At 41.9% G+C, this 16,305-nt stretch overlaps 2 protein-coding genes across 3 annotated transcripts; one reads left to right on the top strand and one right to left on the bottom strand.

The window, feature by feature from the left end:
- Window positions 1–1,508: 1,508 nt before the first annotated feature.
- Window positions 1,509–5,089, top strand: LOC116401503 (UPF0449 protein C19orf25 homolog). Of its 2 annotated transcripts, none has more exons than XM_031879934.1 (3): window positions 1,509–1,686; window positions 2,264–2,430; window positions 3,618–5,089. In XM_031879934.1, the coding sequence occupies exons 2-3, from the start codon at window positions 2,289–2,291 to the stop codon at window positions 3,797–3,799; spliced, it is 324 nt and encodes a 107-aa protein (XP_031735794.1). In that variant the 5' UTR covers window positions 1,509–1,686; window positions 2,264–2,288; the 3' UTR covers window positions 3,800–5,089. The 2 variants fall into 2 exon arrangements, with proteins under 2 accessions (XP_031735794.1, XP_031735795.1); XM_031879935.1 differs by having other exon boundaries at window positions 2,249–2,430.
- A 518-nt stretch (window positions 5,090–5,607) lies between these two features.
- LOC116401502 (adenomatous polyposis coli protein 2-like) lies at window positions 5,608–15,677 on the bottom strand. The gene is made up of 3 exons (XM_031879933.1): window positions 15,235–15,677; window positions 14,444–14,658; window positions 5,608–14,306 (listed from the first exon to the last, which is right to left on the bottom strand). The coding sequence occupies exons 1-3, from the start codon at window positions 15,490–15,492 to the stop codon at window positions 8,774–8,776; spliced, it is 6,006 nt and encodes a 2,001-aa protein (XP_031735793.1). The 5' UTR covers window positions 15,493–15,677; the 3' UTR covers window positions 5,608–8,773.
- Window positions 15,678–16,305: the final 628 nt, after the last annotated feature.

The raw sequence follows: 16,305 nt of genomic DNA, 5'->3' as shown, positions 1-16,305 counted from the left end.
TCATATCTTGCCCAATGTCCTTTTATTTTACCCGTTATCTGTCTGCAGGTGCCCTTGAGGTCAAAGTTATGCACAACATTGGGCAAAACCGCTTTTATTGACCGCGACTAGAGGACAAGATCTGGTACACAGTGGACAAGGTCGTCACCTTAATCCCTTCACCAGAAAACGTCACACAGAGGCATGTCCAGATCAGCCCAAGAGTGTTCACCGCAGTATGTGAAAAACTAAATTTGTGAATGGATTTGTGATGGTGTCTGACACTGAACCCCCCTAAACATACAGTACAACATAATATCAGTTATTTGTCAATGTTTTCTTGTTCTCTTTTACTGAACCCACTTGGGTGATTTTCCATTGATAAGTAATGTTTGTACTTTAAATGGTTCTGGATGAACAATTGTTATGTCTTCAAAAATCAAATTATTCTATTGACCACAAAACATTTGTTTGTAATATTCCCAACCTAAGGCATGTTATGAGTTAAGATTAAGCAATAAGGTTGAGGAAATATGATACAACCTTGCAAACTAAATACTGTGGTCACAACCGAAACAGTGCAGTCATTGCCGAAACACTGGATGTTTTGTAAAAAATAAAGTATATTGAGTTATCAACTAAAATGTTATGATACTGATTGGTTTAATGTATGTTCAATTGTATCAATCATGAACTCTGGAATCAATATGATCAGTATTATGCATTTTACAAAGAAATATTGCATTTACATTTTGATGAATTGTATAAATTGAACTTAGAAATTTGGTACAAATCTCATTTTTATTGATTTAATTGTGAAAACCTTCAAGAAATATTTGTAAAAATACTCTTCAGAGAAGGGAAGGAAACACAATCTTAACAGGTTAGTAATAATACCTTTTTACTATAGTGTATTACTATGTTTTGGTAGTGACAATTTTTGGGAGAGGAAAAACATTCCAACACAGTCTGAAAATACAATATAAAAATTGACAGTTCTTTTACTAGATATGTGTACTTTAGATATGGTACAATATATATACGGACAAAGTTTTGGGAATAAAACATACAACATTTTAAAAAATTTCCAACCTGACTTTGAACCAATTCGGTAGAATGGCCCATATACAGTCTACTATACTGTTATTTATAGCCTACTGCTAACAGCAAAGTTGTCAAGGATTTTGTTGATGCTTCTTAGTGTCATAACAGCCTCTTAAGGCTGTGAGAATGGATTTGAAGTCCTTTCTGTTATTTAATTGTCTTGTAGCCTACTTAGTGTTTTATGACAGTTTGATTCATGGCCATAAAAACTAAGTAATTTATATATGCTATATTTTCAAATGCATGCCGTATACGTGACTTATACGTTCTGGATACTAGTGAAACAACATCAAATACTTATAGTATAGTAAATGATCAGTAATAGCTTTTGACCAAACACGAATCCACCATCTTATGACGTGTTGTGAGGGCGTGGCCTATGTAGGCACTGTCAACGTACTGACGTGGCAGGTAGCACGTTGTCGTGCTGACATGCAGTACGTCCATCCAGCAGACTTGCATGGAACGTGTCCTCAAAACAATTTTTGCACTTTCAGCAGCGTTTACCGATTAACCGTCTTTTAGTCCGGTGTAAGTTGCCGGGACAGTCTAGATACGTGCTGGGACTCGCGCGCTGTCTTTCAGTAGGACGACTAAACACCGGTAAGCACCGACAATCTGCTAACGTTATCCTTCAGGCTTCTTCAAACAAAATGCTTATGGAAATTAAACTCGAACTGCTTGGTGACAAACACCACACTTTCTTGTATGTTATCCCAACATGTCTCGTGAATCTTACGGTCCTTTAGCACAACTCGAGCATTTTAACATTTCACTGGTCTGCAATTAATTGGCTACGATACGCCCAGATCCATTTAGCGTTAGCTAAGCTAACGTTAGCATCCTTGTCCTCGGCGTGTTGACGTCAGGGTAACACTAAAGCACTAAACCACAGTTTTAAATGTTGACCTTTATTGAAGTAATACTTAAAGGGTGATTCGTGTTGTTCTGAATTGAAGAGTAACACAAAGTTGTACTTTAATCCACTCTCTACGAAATGTAACTTTGTATGTAACGCGACACCGACACACAATTTAATCTTCTTAAATACATGTACATGGGGGACGCTTACATCTGTAGGTCTGTGGGCTGAATTAGTAATAAACCGCGGATAGCCTAACATTACATGGTACATTTTCTGCATCTGTCTTTTGTCAATAAAAAGTCTTGACCCAAACAGAAGGTTGAGCCTGCTCTGCAGCAGGATGAATATTGGTTCTAAAAACAAGAAGAGGGTGGTTCTGCCCAGTCGTCCTGACCCCCCTACTGTGGACCAGATCCTGGAGGACATCGACAGAGCCACTCCCAATGACCCTGTCTTCAGCATCCTGGAGAAGACTGGACAAGGTGAGTCCACTCAGACCTCCAGAGTCGGACAACACTTATTATATACAGTCTGTGGACAACACTCCTGTCAGGCACAATGAGTATGATTTAACATTATCTAAAAAAAACAATGTATGGAGTGGACCCTTTCAGTCACCACTTATGACCCCCTGATAGAGTGTTGCAGTGTCTATATCGTCAGAGATGCTGCCCTCTGCCTGTATTTTCTCTCTTCTTTTTACTTTGCTGTGTATGGGGCGTTTCTCTGCCACTTGCTCTGCGTCTGCCTTCAGGGTGCATCCCAAGGGGTTTTATTGTTTCCCGATTTTGTGCTTCCCCGCTCCTCCGGCTTGCCTGAATGCAGGCTCCATCCAATTCAACCGCTATAATCCTGACATAATGTTTTCAAGTGCAAACAGCTGCAGGCATCAAATTATTATGTCCACAACAACATTCTCTTTAATTCAGCACTAACTAACTTTATTTCATGTTGTCATATAGACGGGGCTGTTTGTGTGCATATAATATATATCAGTCAGTCAAATATAATATGTTACTGTATGGTACTTTTTGTACAAACATTTGTAGTGCTTCACACAACAACATATCTAAAGTATATATTAGATATAGCCTATGTGTGCATTAAATACAAAATGTACGACACCCGGTCATTCTTGTTGCATTATGCCATGTTGTGAATTGAATTAATTGTAAATATAAAACTTGTGATGAATGTTGTTATGCTCATCTGACTGAGGTCATAAAACACAGCACTATAACTAATCAATGAAAAGCTGATCAGCTGTGCCGTACCTCATATTTAATTGACGGTGCTTTAATGATGGTCCGAGGAGAGGATGTCTCATTTGTTAAATACCTGTTGCCTTGACTCCTCTAGTCTCTTCCTTGCCGCCTCTTCATAATTTCCCGTGTTCCAGCTAGACTGAAGATCTCTAAAATTGCTGGCTGGTGTTGTTGAACCAGGGAGAAGGGGGCCACCTTTGAATGCTGTTTACAAACCACAACTGTCAAATCCTACTTATTCTGCCTTTAACTACAGGAGAACCAGTCGGTAGACAACGGGAGAGCCAGGTCAGATCAGTACACTCGTGGAGAACAGTTCTCCTGTTGCTCACTCTCCGGTTCTCCTGTAGTTTACAAAATGTTCTTTCTCAATCTACTGACTGGTTCTCCCGTTCCCTCATCAGATTCGCACCGGCCCTCAGACAGCGACGTGGACTTGCGATTCCAGCAGTGTCAACAGTACCTGGAGCTGAATGAGCGGCTGCAGGAGTCGCGAGGTCGACTGTTGCGACAGAGGGAGGAGCTGCGAGTGGCGGGCGAGCAGCTGCAAAGTGACATGGCAGAGGTCAAAGGTCAAACACTCTGACTCTACCTTCTGTTGGAGACTTTCCTCTTCTTCCGGGACTTTGTTTGTCAGACCGTTGTCAGGCGGTGATTCACCTGAATCATGTCCAAAGTGCCCTTGAGCCAGACACTGGCGGGGCCTCAGGAGCCCCGGTGTAGGCGGCTCCTGACCTCTCACCTCACACCTGAAATATGTATTTTTGTGTGAGGGTTGCTGCTGATGTTACCAGTGTGAAATGGTTTTGCATTAGCGGTAACTTGCATACAGCTGAAAGTACACCGTACAATAAGGCTGATATCTTTATCATTATCAATTGATGAAGCAATTTACTCCAATTAATCATTTGATATACAACATATCGTCATAAATGACAAATTAGCAGAGTGAAGCGATGTTACATTTGCATATTTTTCCTGGACACTACTCGGTAAAAACATAATTTGTTTTGAAGTGAAGGAAAGCAAACTAATTGTTATGTTTAAGAATCAAAGGATGTGATAATTGTCAATCGTCAAAATTGTCGTGTCATGGATTTATCAGTCATATCAGCATCTTTGTAAAGTGTTGAGATGTGAAGTCAATATTCGTCTCGATTTATTCCCTGAATGTTCAGTTTGTGTTAATTCACCTTTCTCTTGGTTTCCCTTCTTATTTCGGTTAGTTCCTGAACTTGAAGTCCTGTGAGAGTATTCAAGATTATCCTGTTATTGGAAATTCAACACAATTAAATTATTGTGAATGTTTTTTAGTTTTTTTTATTGCAATCACTATCGTCCCATCCCTAACCTACATGTGGCATTGCATATTTAATTGAAGGATAAAGCTTCACCTCTTTTCTGGTGTCAATATGAATATGTTCGTACTAGATATTAAAAGATTTCTTCCTGATGTTCTTTCAACACAAATGATGGAGGACAAAATCCATAGTCCTTGTTTTGTTCCAAAGTTATTTGAAGCTAACATGAGGCTTCCTCAGCCTGAAGTGATCAAATGAAGATATCATTCAATGTTACCGTCTTTTTAGTACAAAATTCAGTGTTTTTCTTACTATTCCTTCACTGTAGCTCGGCGAGGCAACTCCCTAAAAGACGGCATTTGGTACTAAAAGGACTGACTTTGGGAGATATCCACATGGTCTCTCTAACTGCTGAAGCATGTCGTTAACTTCAAATAACTTTATATTTTAGAGAATTTCATCCTGCATCCCTTCTTTTGTAATGTATCTTAAGATAATCATTGAGTGGCAAAATTTATAAATTGCTGACAAACACTGTAGGTACTGGAAAAATCTGAATAAATACTAATTACATATTCTTTCTTGCCTTATTGTCCTGGCTTTGTTAGGCTGAACAGAAGGAATTATTGCAGTGACCAAAACGTATTTCAGTGTTCATATGGGCTCCTGACTGTCGTTTTAATAGACTTAAAAAAACTGTGAACCTATCCTTTAAAACAAATACCTCATAATGAACAAAGATATTTTGTTCAATTATTTAAAAAAACTACCAGTTATAACTAACGCTTGGTTTTTAAATGGATTAACAAGAACATCCAGTATTAACAACCAGCACACCATTTCAATGGTGAAGCATCGAGTCGTCTGCTCTGAGCGATACATCGCTAGTCAATATCAAGTTTTTTTGTCTTTATTCCACCTCCTAAAACTGGCTTCATGTTGAGTCAACACCTCTGTATTAACAAGGCGTCGGTGTATGTGTCACAACAGAAACCAAATAAAAAGCAGTGTGGATGACGTCATGTTTTGTCTCATCTCTCTCCTGTAGTGTTTAACAGCTTCTCACCTGCATGAAGGAAAGTCATCACAGCGGTTTAATGAAACACATCACTGTTTTTATTGGATGAAAACATTTATATGACACACTTCTGTTGCATTGCCTATTTCACATGGCACCAGAACTCCTCTGTGGCCTTGTTCATGCGTTACAGGCTGGGACCTCGCCCCCTTTATGATCAGGTGACACAAGACATCACCTTGATGACTCGTGTCCATAACACTAAAGGCTCCAGAGTCCTCTGATGATTTATCTAATTTCCAGCTTGGATGACATTCAGTCACATTTTTGTTAAAACGCTGTTCTGAATTCATTTGGGCGTGAACTTGTCTAAATCCTCATCTCCAGCCAGACATGAACAAGGCCGCCGACGGTAATGACGGATAAACTTCAGTGCTCTCTGTTGGCTTTTAAACATGGAGACAAACTTCCCGTCTGTCTTATTCACACAATTTTCATCCTTTCATCCTGATTTTCATTTTAGGGTCTGCTAAAGTGATTCTCCACCCGAAACCTGTCTTTATTAGTATCAAACTGGGAAAGTTTACAAATCCTCATTTCAAGCCATCGGCCATGGGCTCGAACTAAAGATTTTGACTTTGTGAAATTATGTTCAGAAGTCATTTTAAACCCTGTGGTTGTATATTACCGTTTGTAAACTAGTAGTGAACAGAACAGAAGAATGAATCTATTTCCGTTGACTCCCATGGCTTCAGCCGTCGTCTGGTCGAACAAAAGCAGTCTCCTTTCAGTCTATTCCTCTCATAGATACAATCATTTGATTCACTACGATATGGAAAGAGCCAGATAGTCATCTGAAGTCACGGCAGTTCCGTAATTCACAGCAATGTTACTATTCACGTAATTCTTCATACATAAGCACAAACTATCGTGACTCAGGACAGCTAATGTAATAAGCTGCCATCTACGTGAGTTCTTGACAGAAAGGAAGCTTTGTGCACGCGCAGTAATAACATTTCCACATGCACATTTCCACAAAACATTTTACGAATTTGAATTAATTTGATATATTTCTCAACCTTTTTGTTTAGCTACAAACAAGGCTGAGCATGTCGAAAATAAATTGTGCAAAAGTGATGGCCCAAATTGATTTTCAAACTAGAATTTCAATGCAGAGTTTTTACAAAGGGTGATATACAAATTATTACAGATAAAAAAAATTATTTCTGAACATCATTTATCAAGCTCAAAACCGTATTCCAACCCACGTATATCGAGTGAGGGTTTGATACTGACAAGATACAGTTGATTTCGTTGGAGTAGCACTCATCTTAAAATCACCAGTGGGGATTGAAAGGTTTGCATCCAAAATGGACTTGGGCTTTAATTATACTCAAAACATGCTTTGAAAATACAGTAGGATGGTAAATATAAACCTTGTTATGAATAAAGAGCCCCTTCGTGTAGATTCGTTCTGTACAGCACTCTGCTGTCTTTACTCTCCCAGCACACAGAGGAGTGATGGTACAACTACAGAGAATATTCATCGACTTTATACTTGACTTCTTCTCAACCTATTACTATTTTTACAGCAACACAGTTAAGCAGATATTAACACGTTCAGACTTCTGTAAGGACACAAGGCCATCGACTCGAAGCCCAACCATCACTGAATCATATCTTTTTGTTTCTTGACAGGAAATACTCAACAGCAAACAGTGCCTGAATCTAGTAGCAAACAAATATGTCATCACATTAGATGAACAGAGGTATGTAGTCCCTTTGTCCATCTAAACTGACAGTTTATAGCATTATAGGTCTTTGTGGCACTTGAATACAGATGGCTAGTAATGCTCTTGTCGGACTTTAGAAAGTGTTTTACCTCTGAATAACATCATTGTCGTCCATTGTCCACAGCGTTAAGAAGTGTGTGTACAGTCAGTAGTTATATTAGCATGCTGTCAGGGAGCAACACAGTTTCTTTTGCCCACCAGGAAGCTTTGAAGATTTTGTATATCTGCATATTATTTACAATACTGATTGAGACACAGCACAGGAGAGTGTGAAGTTAATCAGATGATAGCTGGGAAAATGACAGGATTTGCTATAATATGTTCTGCAGCAGTGATGGAACTAGAGTCTAGTAGGTGGTAAAATGTTGTTATAAACCATATCCTCAAATTAATAATTTCAGAGCTAAATTTACTTATTTCATTCACACAAGTATAGCCGGGCGATATGGCGATATCTACTGTGCAAGGTTATATATATTGTTAATTTGCTAAATCGTTTATACCGAAAAAGCTATTCCACAATTGGCTTGTCAATTATTTTCTACAGAAAATCTATTACACAATATATTATTAGTGATATATATGAGTCGCCCTTAAAATATTGTTTTTGTGAGCTCGAAATACCATGTTATGCCTCAGAATGACTGCATTTTTATTGTTTACCAATTTTTTTGTTTTAAAGTTCAAGATTTAAAAGTTTTCATCTCGTCAACCTGTAATACGCATTCATCAGTCCAAGATCACAATATAGCCTCATGCACAAGACAAATGGAATAAAAGTGATTGCACTATTAATTTGAAGAAATGTTTTATCAACAATGTAGCCCCAACCCAACTGGGCTCTTCATGGAACAGGGGAGGTCATATTCAGTTGATTGGTGAGGAAAAGGCCCAAACCGTTGATGTACATACATGTGTGTGTATGTAAAAAATACTTTACATGTCAATTGAGTCCCTTATGAATCTCTCAACAGTCTGACTTAGTTTGTACATTTTCAGGTAAAAGCCCAGCTGAGTAATCCTTCAGAAGTTTGCATAATATTCTTTTATCAATTGTGTCCAATGGTGATTAATGTGCTAAAATCTAAATGTCTTTTGCTTCATGTTTCACTACATTTCTACCAGGCAATGATTATTCTACAAATACAAAAAAGTACAAAAAGATGCACTTCGGTTTCATGTGAGATTGTGTCTCTGAAGTGCATCTCTAAAAGTTATTGATGGTCTGCTCATGTCAAACATGTCTCAATACATACATCCAACCCTGTATGAATGGTAGATGGAGGCTGTGGACAATTGTTCAGAGAGCAAAACTTGAATGCAGTGAATGGGGAAAGTAAGGGGTCAATGCCCGAGGTAAAGGGACCAGCACACTCCTAATCTGTCCACCTGAGTGCTGAGTTTCATCCAGGAACACAGTAGAGTCATTCGTGTTGATACTTAACGTCCTACGACTCACATTTTCCACCTGACTTTACATTGATTGGAGCTTCTTGGCTCTGTGTGTCTTGCGAGCTACAGGAAATGGGGCTTGGGGTGTAATTAAATGGAGTGATTCGGGCAGCCTTGCTAGGGGATCCTTGGCGGAAATGGACAGCTCCACCCACGTGGATGTCTGACGTACCTGTGGAGACGGTGCTGTGACTCTTAAGTGAGATGTCTGAATCTCCATCTTGTAGGTTACTCCCAGAGGTAGCACTCATCTTTCTGAGTAGCGCAACTCGTTCAACTTCCTCTGAGATCACCCAAGTTGTTTCAACCGTTGGAGAGGTGCTCGAGTTGGTCTTGTTATTCGAAAAATCTTCTGTCTGGACTGTCGCATCACTTGTCTTGCGTGATGCAAGTAGAATGGTTGGTAGTTTTCCTGGAAGAGCTGGTGACTTTGGCTGTTGCCCGTCAGGAGAAGGCACCAGAGGTAATGCATTGGCTGGCAGAGTGCTTTTCAAGATCTGAGGTACATCTTCATCCCTGATCCTCCTCCATGTAACTCTGTCATTTAGCCGCGATGCAGACCGGTGCCCTTTCTTCTTTGTATCATCTTCGCTCTTTGCTCTTCCACTTGAATCGGATGAAGACGAGCGAAGGGAGGAACGGCTGGTCACTCGGCTCAGTATGTTAATGCTTGGTGATGAGGCGTGACGTTTAAAGTTGTCTTTGTCTTGTTGCTGCCTGGGTCCAGACACCCTGGTATGCCCGTTTCGCTCAGCCACCCTGCAGGGGCTTTCAGAGCTAGTTCTCCTGTGTGTACGTCTTGCAGATAGGTCCCTTTCACTGGAGGTCGCTCTAGAGAGGGTTGTCGTCTGCTTTTGAACGCCGCGGTCTGGCCTCTGGACTTGCTGTGTTTGCCTTGGACTTTTTACTTGCACCCTTCTCTGGGTTTGTGCAGTTATCTTAAGTTCCTGACAGCGTGATGAGCAAAGGAAGACAGCTGAAGCTCCAGGAACTGCTCTGTGGGGTGATCCATTCTGAGATCCAGGCATGTTGCGTGCAGAGCCACCCCTTCTCAGCACAGTTTGTGATTCCTTAATGAAAGTCAGCTGTCTCAAGAATCCATTGCGCTCAGACTCACCACTACTTGAATGGACAGAAGTCATCCTGACCAGTCCAAATCGATTGGCAGGGGGGACCCTTTTCCCGTTGACCTGATTGGTTTGTCTGGTGGTTGTTTGGTTAGTTACCAGAGGTGACAGAGCTCTGGGCCTTACTGAATTTTGCATAAAAGGGATTCGGACAGGTGACTTTTGAGTTTTAGGGGGTGGGGACTTTTCATTTTTATTCACAACGGGAGAGCGTCCTTTTCTTTCTGGGGGACTACTAGCTGGCGGGCTACTAGGTGGTGAGGCATTCTTTTTCTGGATGGATTTATTTGTCTGTGTCGGGGATGTTATCTTCTTCTGCGACTGTTTGGATGGTGTAGAGCTTTGCGATGATCCAGAGGATGAACTTTTTGGTAGCCTTGGAGGTGGAGTAGAGCTCCTCTTTGGCAAAGACAGTTCAATGTCCTGCGGGTGGCCTAATCGGTGAAGGCTCTTTGATCTGTGCTGAGCCAGGTTTGGATTCTTTGGAGCATCTGTCTTGGTTGGTACTTTTCTGGGAGCAGGTATTTGTGATGGAGCTGTCTCTTTTTTCGGCGTATAGATCACTGTCCTGCCTCTAAAAACCATTGGTAAATTTGGAACTGGCTTGCGCTGTGCAAAGTCTAGAGGTTTATTTGCCTTTTTGTCTTTTGCAAACTTCCTTTCTTTAGGTGTAAAGCTGGATGTTGACATGAATGACATGACTGATTCAGTCTCTTCAGAGGATGGGTCCTGAGACTTTGATGCCTGCAGTCCAGTGACAACACAATTAGCACCTTCTTGTATGGCTCTCCATTCAACACTATTGAGGTCTGAATCTTTATCCCATGCTGTGTCATCACTATCCATTTCCTCATTCCACCCATCAGAGGCCTTTTGTTTTTGAGTATTTTCTGCTTTCTTCTTCCTTGCAGCAAGCTTCCTTCTCTGCTTGGGCATAGCAGATGTTATGCATTTCTGAAGGAGGTCATCCTCCGAATCCATGCTGACAGAGCTTGGTGAGCTTGGCTCTTCATATTGGCTGTGAATGTTCATAAACTTTGTTTGTTTCATCATATTCAGTGTTTTGTTGTGTCTGTTTTTGTACCAAATTTGCTGGGCTCTTGATTGATGATCCTCAAACTCTGCATCACTCAGTGAACTAAGTGAGGAGCTGAGTGAGTAACATGCCAGGGATTCATCCTTCATTAGATTCTGTTTTATCCTGTGAAGTCCCCTGGGCATTGCTTGTGAATTATCAATTCTGCCAATATTTATCATGCTCCGGGAAAGAGTATTTCTATTTGCTTCCCTGATCTGTTTTCTACTTGTTCGTTTCATTACTTCATTTTTGTCAGCAGAGAAGCTGTTACTGTCCTCTGAAGAATGTGTTGTTTGTCGGTAGACCGTTTTACCTTTTTGTGATCCCACATTAAGATTACTTTCTGTGTTTTGCTTAATAACGGGCAGATCCAGTTTCCTGACTGGCCCTTGACCTTGCCTCTTCTTTTGTTGGTTAGGAGAATGATCATGATTTCTTTGCTTTGCCACTCTATCGGCTACCTCTTTGCTCTGCATAAGCACCCTCTGAGTGGGAATGATATGTTTGGTTGTTCGGTTCATTTGTATCTCAGGTGGGTAGTTTATTCTGTTGGGTTTATGGAAGTGTGAGAATATCCTCAAGTCTTCTATCCTCTTTGCCTCATCGTTGAGCAATTCCTGTTTGTTCATACCTTTTGCTGTGCAGTCTTTAGCCCCCCTCTCCTTCACTGGATACTGAAGTGTTTCGTCACTTAGCGATGTTGTGCTGGAGAAGTTGACTGGTGTACCTTCTGCAGAATCAGTGAGGGATGAATCATCAAATTTAAAGTCCTTTTGTGGAATGACAATTCTCCTCCCAGGACACATCTGGGATTTGCCATTTGGAAGCATCATGTACATTGGAAGATGCATCTGTTTTCGGATCTGGGAATTGAGAATATGGGGAGGGATGGTTGTCATCAGGGAAGGTCTTATTTTTCGGAACTTGGAGGGCATTGCTGAGTTGATGCATTCCTTTAAGATTTCTATGTCATCGTCAGAATTGCCCTCACTATATCTCTCACATTGGTCAAATCCTTGCTCATCCTCATCAGGGAAAGGAAGATTTCTGTCATTTTGCTGGAGTAGGGGGGTCAATTTCAGCTCCACGTCTTTTTGTATGTAGTGTTCGTGAAGAGGCAGCGCACTTAAGCTTGACGCACAAGAGAAGTTCTCACTGGGCTTTTCCACAGTGAAGTAGATCATAGTGTCCAGGTCAGGAGGAAGGTTAAACCTCTCTTTGGAGTCTGCAATCTCCATGAACGTTCGCAGACTACTTTCCCATTGGCCCGCTATTCCTGTGGCCTGTGTTTCTGGTCCATTTGGTTCAATGCAGCATGGAGTTTTACTTCGACTAGGAGGCATGGTTTGACCTGGGCTGTCGGGAAGATCACTAGGGCTTATTGTTCCATCAATCATCTCACTGCATGGATCACTTTGGATTGAGCTAACAATTGAGGAAGCCTCAAAGCTGCCCAGTGAACTGACTGAGCTACAGCGACTCATTACTAGGGGTGTCTCGTGGATGTAGTTCTCAGATGAGCTGGATGGAGATCTGTCTTCAAGTATGGCTGGTGAAGCTCCTCTAAGGAACACCTTTTCCCTTTTGGCAGGACAGGGAATCTCAATGGGATCGGTCTCTTTGCTGGGGAAGGTTTTTGAGTCAGTCATCAGCAGCTGGCTGTCACTTAGATCCTCCAAGGTTTCATCCTCTTCAGCTCTCTTCACCACTTCTCCGTCCTCCACTTCAATTATTTCTAATGACGAGTCACTCTCTAGCTCATTCTCACTTTGTCCATCCACCTCGCCATCGCCAGAAGAGAGGGAGGACAGTGAACTGCAGCGGGAGAAGCAAATCGGGGTGTTCTCCACTGAGTATTTCTGGACTGTCTCCATTGACCCGATAGTTGGGCTTCTGGTGGATGTCATTGGAGAAAATTTTGTAATACTACCTCCAGTCATCACTGTAGGTACCCATGCTTGCCTCCTCATTGCCTGGGCAGCTTGGACATTGATGGCTGTCTTTGCTACACCAAATTTGGCAACACTCTGAATGAGTGGGACCTGTTGATAAGAAGGAGACAGTTTAATTGAAGTCATGCTGACATCAGAGGAGAATTTAGTTGATGCACTGACAGGTGTTTGTACAGGTTGATCCTGGTTCTTTTCTGCATCTGTGCTGCTGAGCTCTTGATCTCTCACATCTTTTTTGTCCACATAATCTCTCTCAGGAATATCTTGCTGGTTCATCTCCGTCAGAACAGCAGGTCTTACATTAAGGTAATCTTGATGAGCAACCTTGAGATCAAGCTGATTGGGTCGTTGTTGCATCATAATAGCTCTTGGAGCAGGTCGCATCTGGTCTTTGCTGCCGCAGTAGCCATCACTGGTGCTTCCACTGTTTAGGCTGTCTGTTGATACACTTGTATGGGCAGTTTTGAGGCGCAAGAGAGCATGGGCTCTACTGAGGCGTTCCCTGTGGGCCAAGCTGCTTGTGTCAGATAGACGGCAGGGGGAGCATGATTTTGCCCGGGCTTCATTGAGTTCATCCAGTCCGCAAGTCCAGTCTGCCAGGTGATCCTCAGAGCTGAGGCTAAAACTGTCCTCAGAGGATGTGTGCATAGTGATGTCCTCCACTAACCTGTCAATCTTGGCTACCGTGTTGGTGATCTTTTTTGCTAGCTTCTCTGCAGCGGCAGATATATCGTCAGCGGGAGCAAATCTCTTCTCGACCATCTGAGGCATGTCTACATCTCTTTCAGGTTCAGTGTCCCTCTTACGTGCTTGGTTTTGAAGGAAGTTAGAGTTGGTAAGAAACATGGACAGCATAGAAAAGCTCCCAGTGTCCAGGCTACTGGACACATTTGGGGCCTCGTCATCATCAAAACAACCAGAATCAGATGCATAATCCTTTGCCAGACTCTCAATGTGTCGTAGCGGCTTGTTAAGGGTCAGGTGCTTGGGGCTCTGTTTTTCAACAGTATCAAAAGTCTCTGCCAGGTGTTTGGCGTCCAGCTCCGCCTCCAGAGCTTTCTGTTTCCTCATATAGAGTGAGGGCATGCAGGAGCCAGGGGATATCACTGCAGTGTCCTTATATTTTAGGGGTCGATTGGTGAGGAGATTCCTTAAAGCTGCGGCACTGCCCATTGCTATCATTTTGTGCTTGGAGTGGATAAGGTTGCGCAGCATGCTAACTGCCCCAAGGTCCCACAGCAGCTCCTGGTCTTTTGGACTTCGGGCAGAAAGGTTCCAGAGAGTCCCGCAGGCGTTGCTCACTATGGTCAGGCTGTGGGAGCGCAGGTGCTGCAGCAGAGTGTGGAGGCAGTTGTGGTCCCTGAGGATTTGCCTGTAAAGCAAGTTTAATATATTTCTTAGTTGTGTTATTTGAAAAGCTCCAGAAAAAGCTAGCAAGAGGCCCTTGAGTTTTACAGTTTTTTATCAAACAATGTCAATGTAATTTCAGTTTGAGTAGCAGAAACCTACCTGTAGTCTTCCCGTGTGGCGACCAGACTCGACACATTTCGAAGAATTCCTCCACCGCTCTCGATAATGGCGAGCGAGTTGGTTTGACAGCGGTATGTCAGCGTGCTGACCAGGAAGCCCAGAGCGCCATCCACTGAACAGATTGACACTTTGTTGTCGACGCTGTGAGCCGACAGATTCCATAGAGCACTCAGGAGGCTCTTCAAGGTCGACTCCTGGAAAACCAGCAATACAAAAAAAGAGAAGAATCCTTACTAAGAGTGTAAAAGCGATGGAAACATTGTATGGGAAGTTGTGTGCCGGACTATTTCTTGGCTGGGACGAACAACTTCCCAGAGTCTTCCACTGGTTGCCTAGCAACAGCTCAGAGCCGAGAAATAGTCTTGCACATAACCAACTTGTTTTTACACTTTTTGTATGGATTAAACCGTTGCAATATAACATATTACTTGGTGAGCTTCAGAGGTGTTGGTATGTTGATTATTTTACCTTTGGACAAAGACAGGCTAGCTGTCTCCACCTGCTTCTTTAGAGTAAGATAAGCTAACGGGCTGCTAACTGTAGCTTCATATTTAAAGTATAAGGAGGAACATAAATAAGTAAAAAATACTAATTGATGTATCCAAAGCAGACTATTTGATCTGTATATAATGATCATGTATAACTATTTCTTCCAAATAAATCTTAAACCAGCCACAGTAGTTGTATGTACTTTATCTTGCAAAACATCTACAATATACTGTAGATCCTCACATAATTCCCTGTGTGTGGGCTGGTTTGTTTTGCGTTACCTTGGTGGCCTGTAGGGCACAGGTCATCAGTGCAGAAACGCAGCCAATGTCTCTGAGGACTGTCTTGCTGCTGATGTCGGCCCTCCAGGACAGGTTCCTCAGGATGCTGGAGACCACCTGATGAAGTTCCTCACTGTCAGAGGACAGCTGGGCCACCAGAGCCTGCAGACAGCTCTTCTTTGAGCACAGAGTGGCCTGAAGGGGAAATAGGTGTAGGTCAAACAGACAGACATTGCATAGTTTGTTGAAAAAAGTCATAAAAATTATACTACACTATATTTAAAAATTCATAGTATAATATGTGGAAAAAAAACATAAAATCATAGTATAGTATGTTGAAAACAAGTTATATAATGCCCGTAGGAACAATGTCCATTCTTGGTTAAAGGCTCTGGTCTCTCTGGTCTCGCTGACCACATTTCTCTTTTTGGAGAACGCCATGTGGAATAACTTCTCTGACTCTCAAAGTTCTCCGACTACTCGGTCTCTCACCCCGTCTCCCCCATGTGAATCTTACTTGAGTCGGGAAGTTTATCAAAATACACATATTTGACTGGCTGAGTATCATCACGTCATGTGATTTACAATGCATATAATTTACTGCGCAGGTTAAATTAAAAGGGAGAGAAGGGGCGAGAGACCGAGTAGTCAGAGAAGTTATTTCACATGGTCTCCAAGAAGAGGACTGTGGACAGAGAGACCAGAGTCTTTAACCAAGAATGGACAGACTCTTATAGGTTAATTCTTCCCACGGGCAGTTTAAAACAAGTATGTCGCATGTGTTCAGAGACTGTGGCGATTAATAAAAGCAGCAATGTGAAGTGCCACTATAAGACAAAGAACAACTTGAGCAAACGCACCCACTCAATATGATCAGAATCCTAAAACACATGAATTCACTGTCCAACAATGATGTTGACTGAGAGGAATAGAGCTGAAACAAGTGGTTTCAATAACCACAGATAAAGTCCCTGCACACAGAATTCTCTTTTTAGAAGATGAGAATATATTATCGTGGCTTTTTTGGGTCACTTCACACCTGAATGAACTGAATTTAAAGCTTCAGTTAAA

The sequence above is a fragment of the Anarrhichthys ocellatus genome, unplaced genomic scaffold, assembly GCF_004355925.1.
Source record: "Anarrhichthys ocellatus isolate YVR2014 unplaced genomic scaffold, GSC_Weel_1.0 scaffold489, whole genome shotgun sequence".
NCBI classification, from domain to species: Eukaryota; Metazoa; Chordata; class Actinopteri; order Perciformes; family Anarhichadidae; genus Anarrhichthys; species Anarrhichthys ocellatus.
The sequence above is the reverse complement of the archived record's forward strand: the minus strand, read 5'-3'. Positions and strand labels throughout refer to the sequence as shown.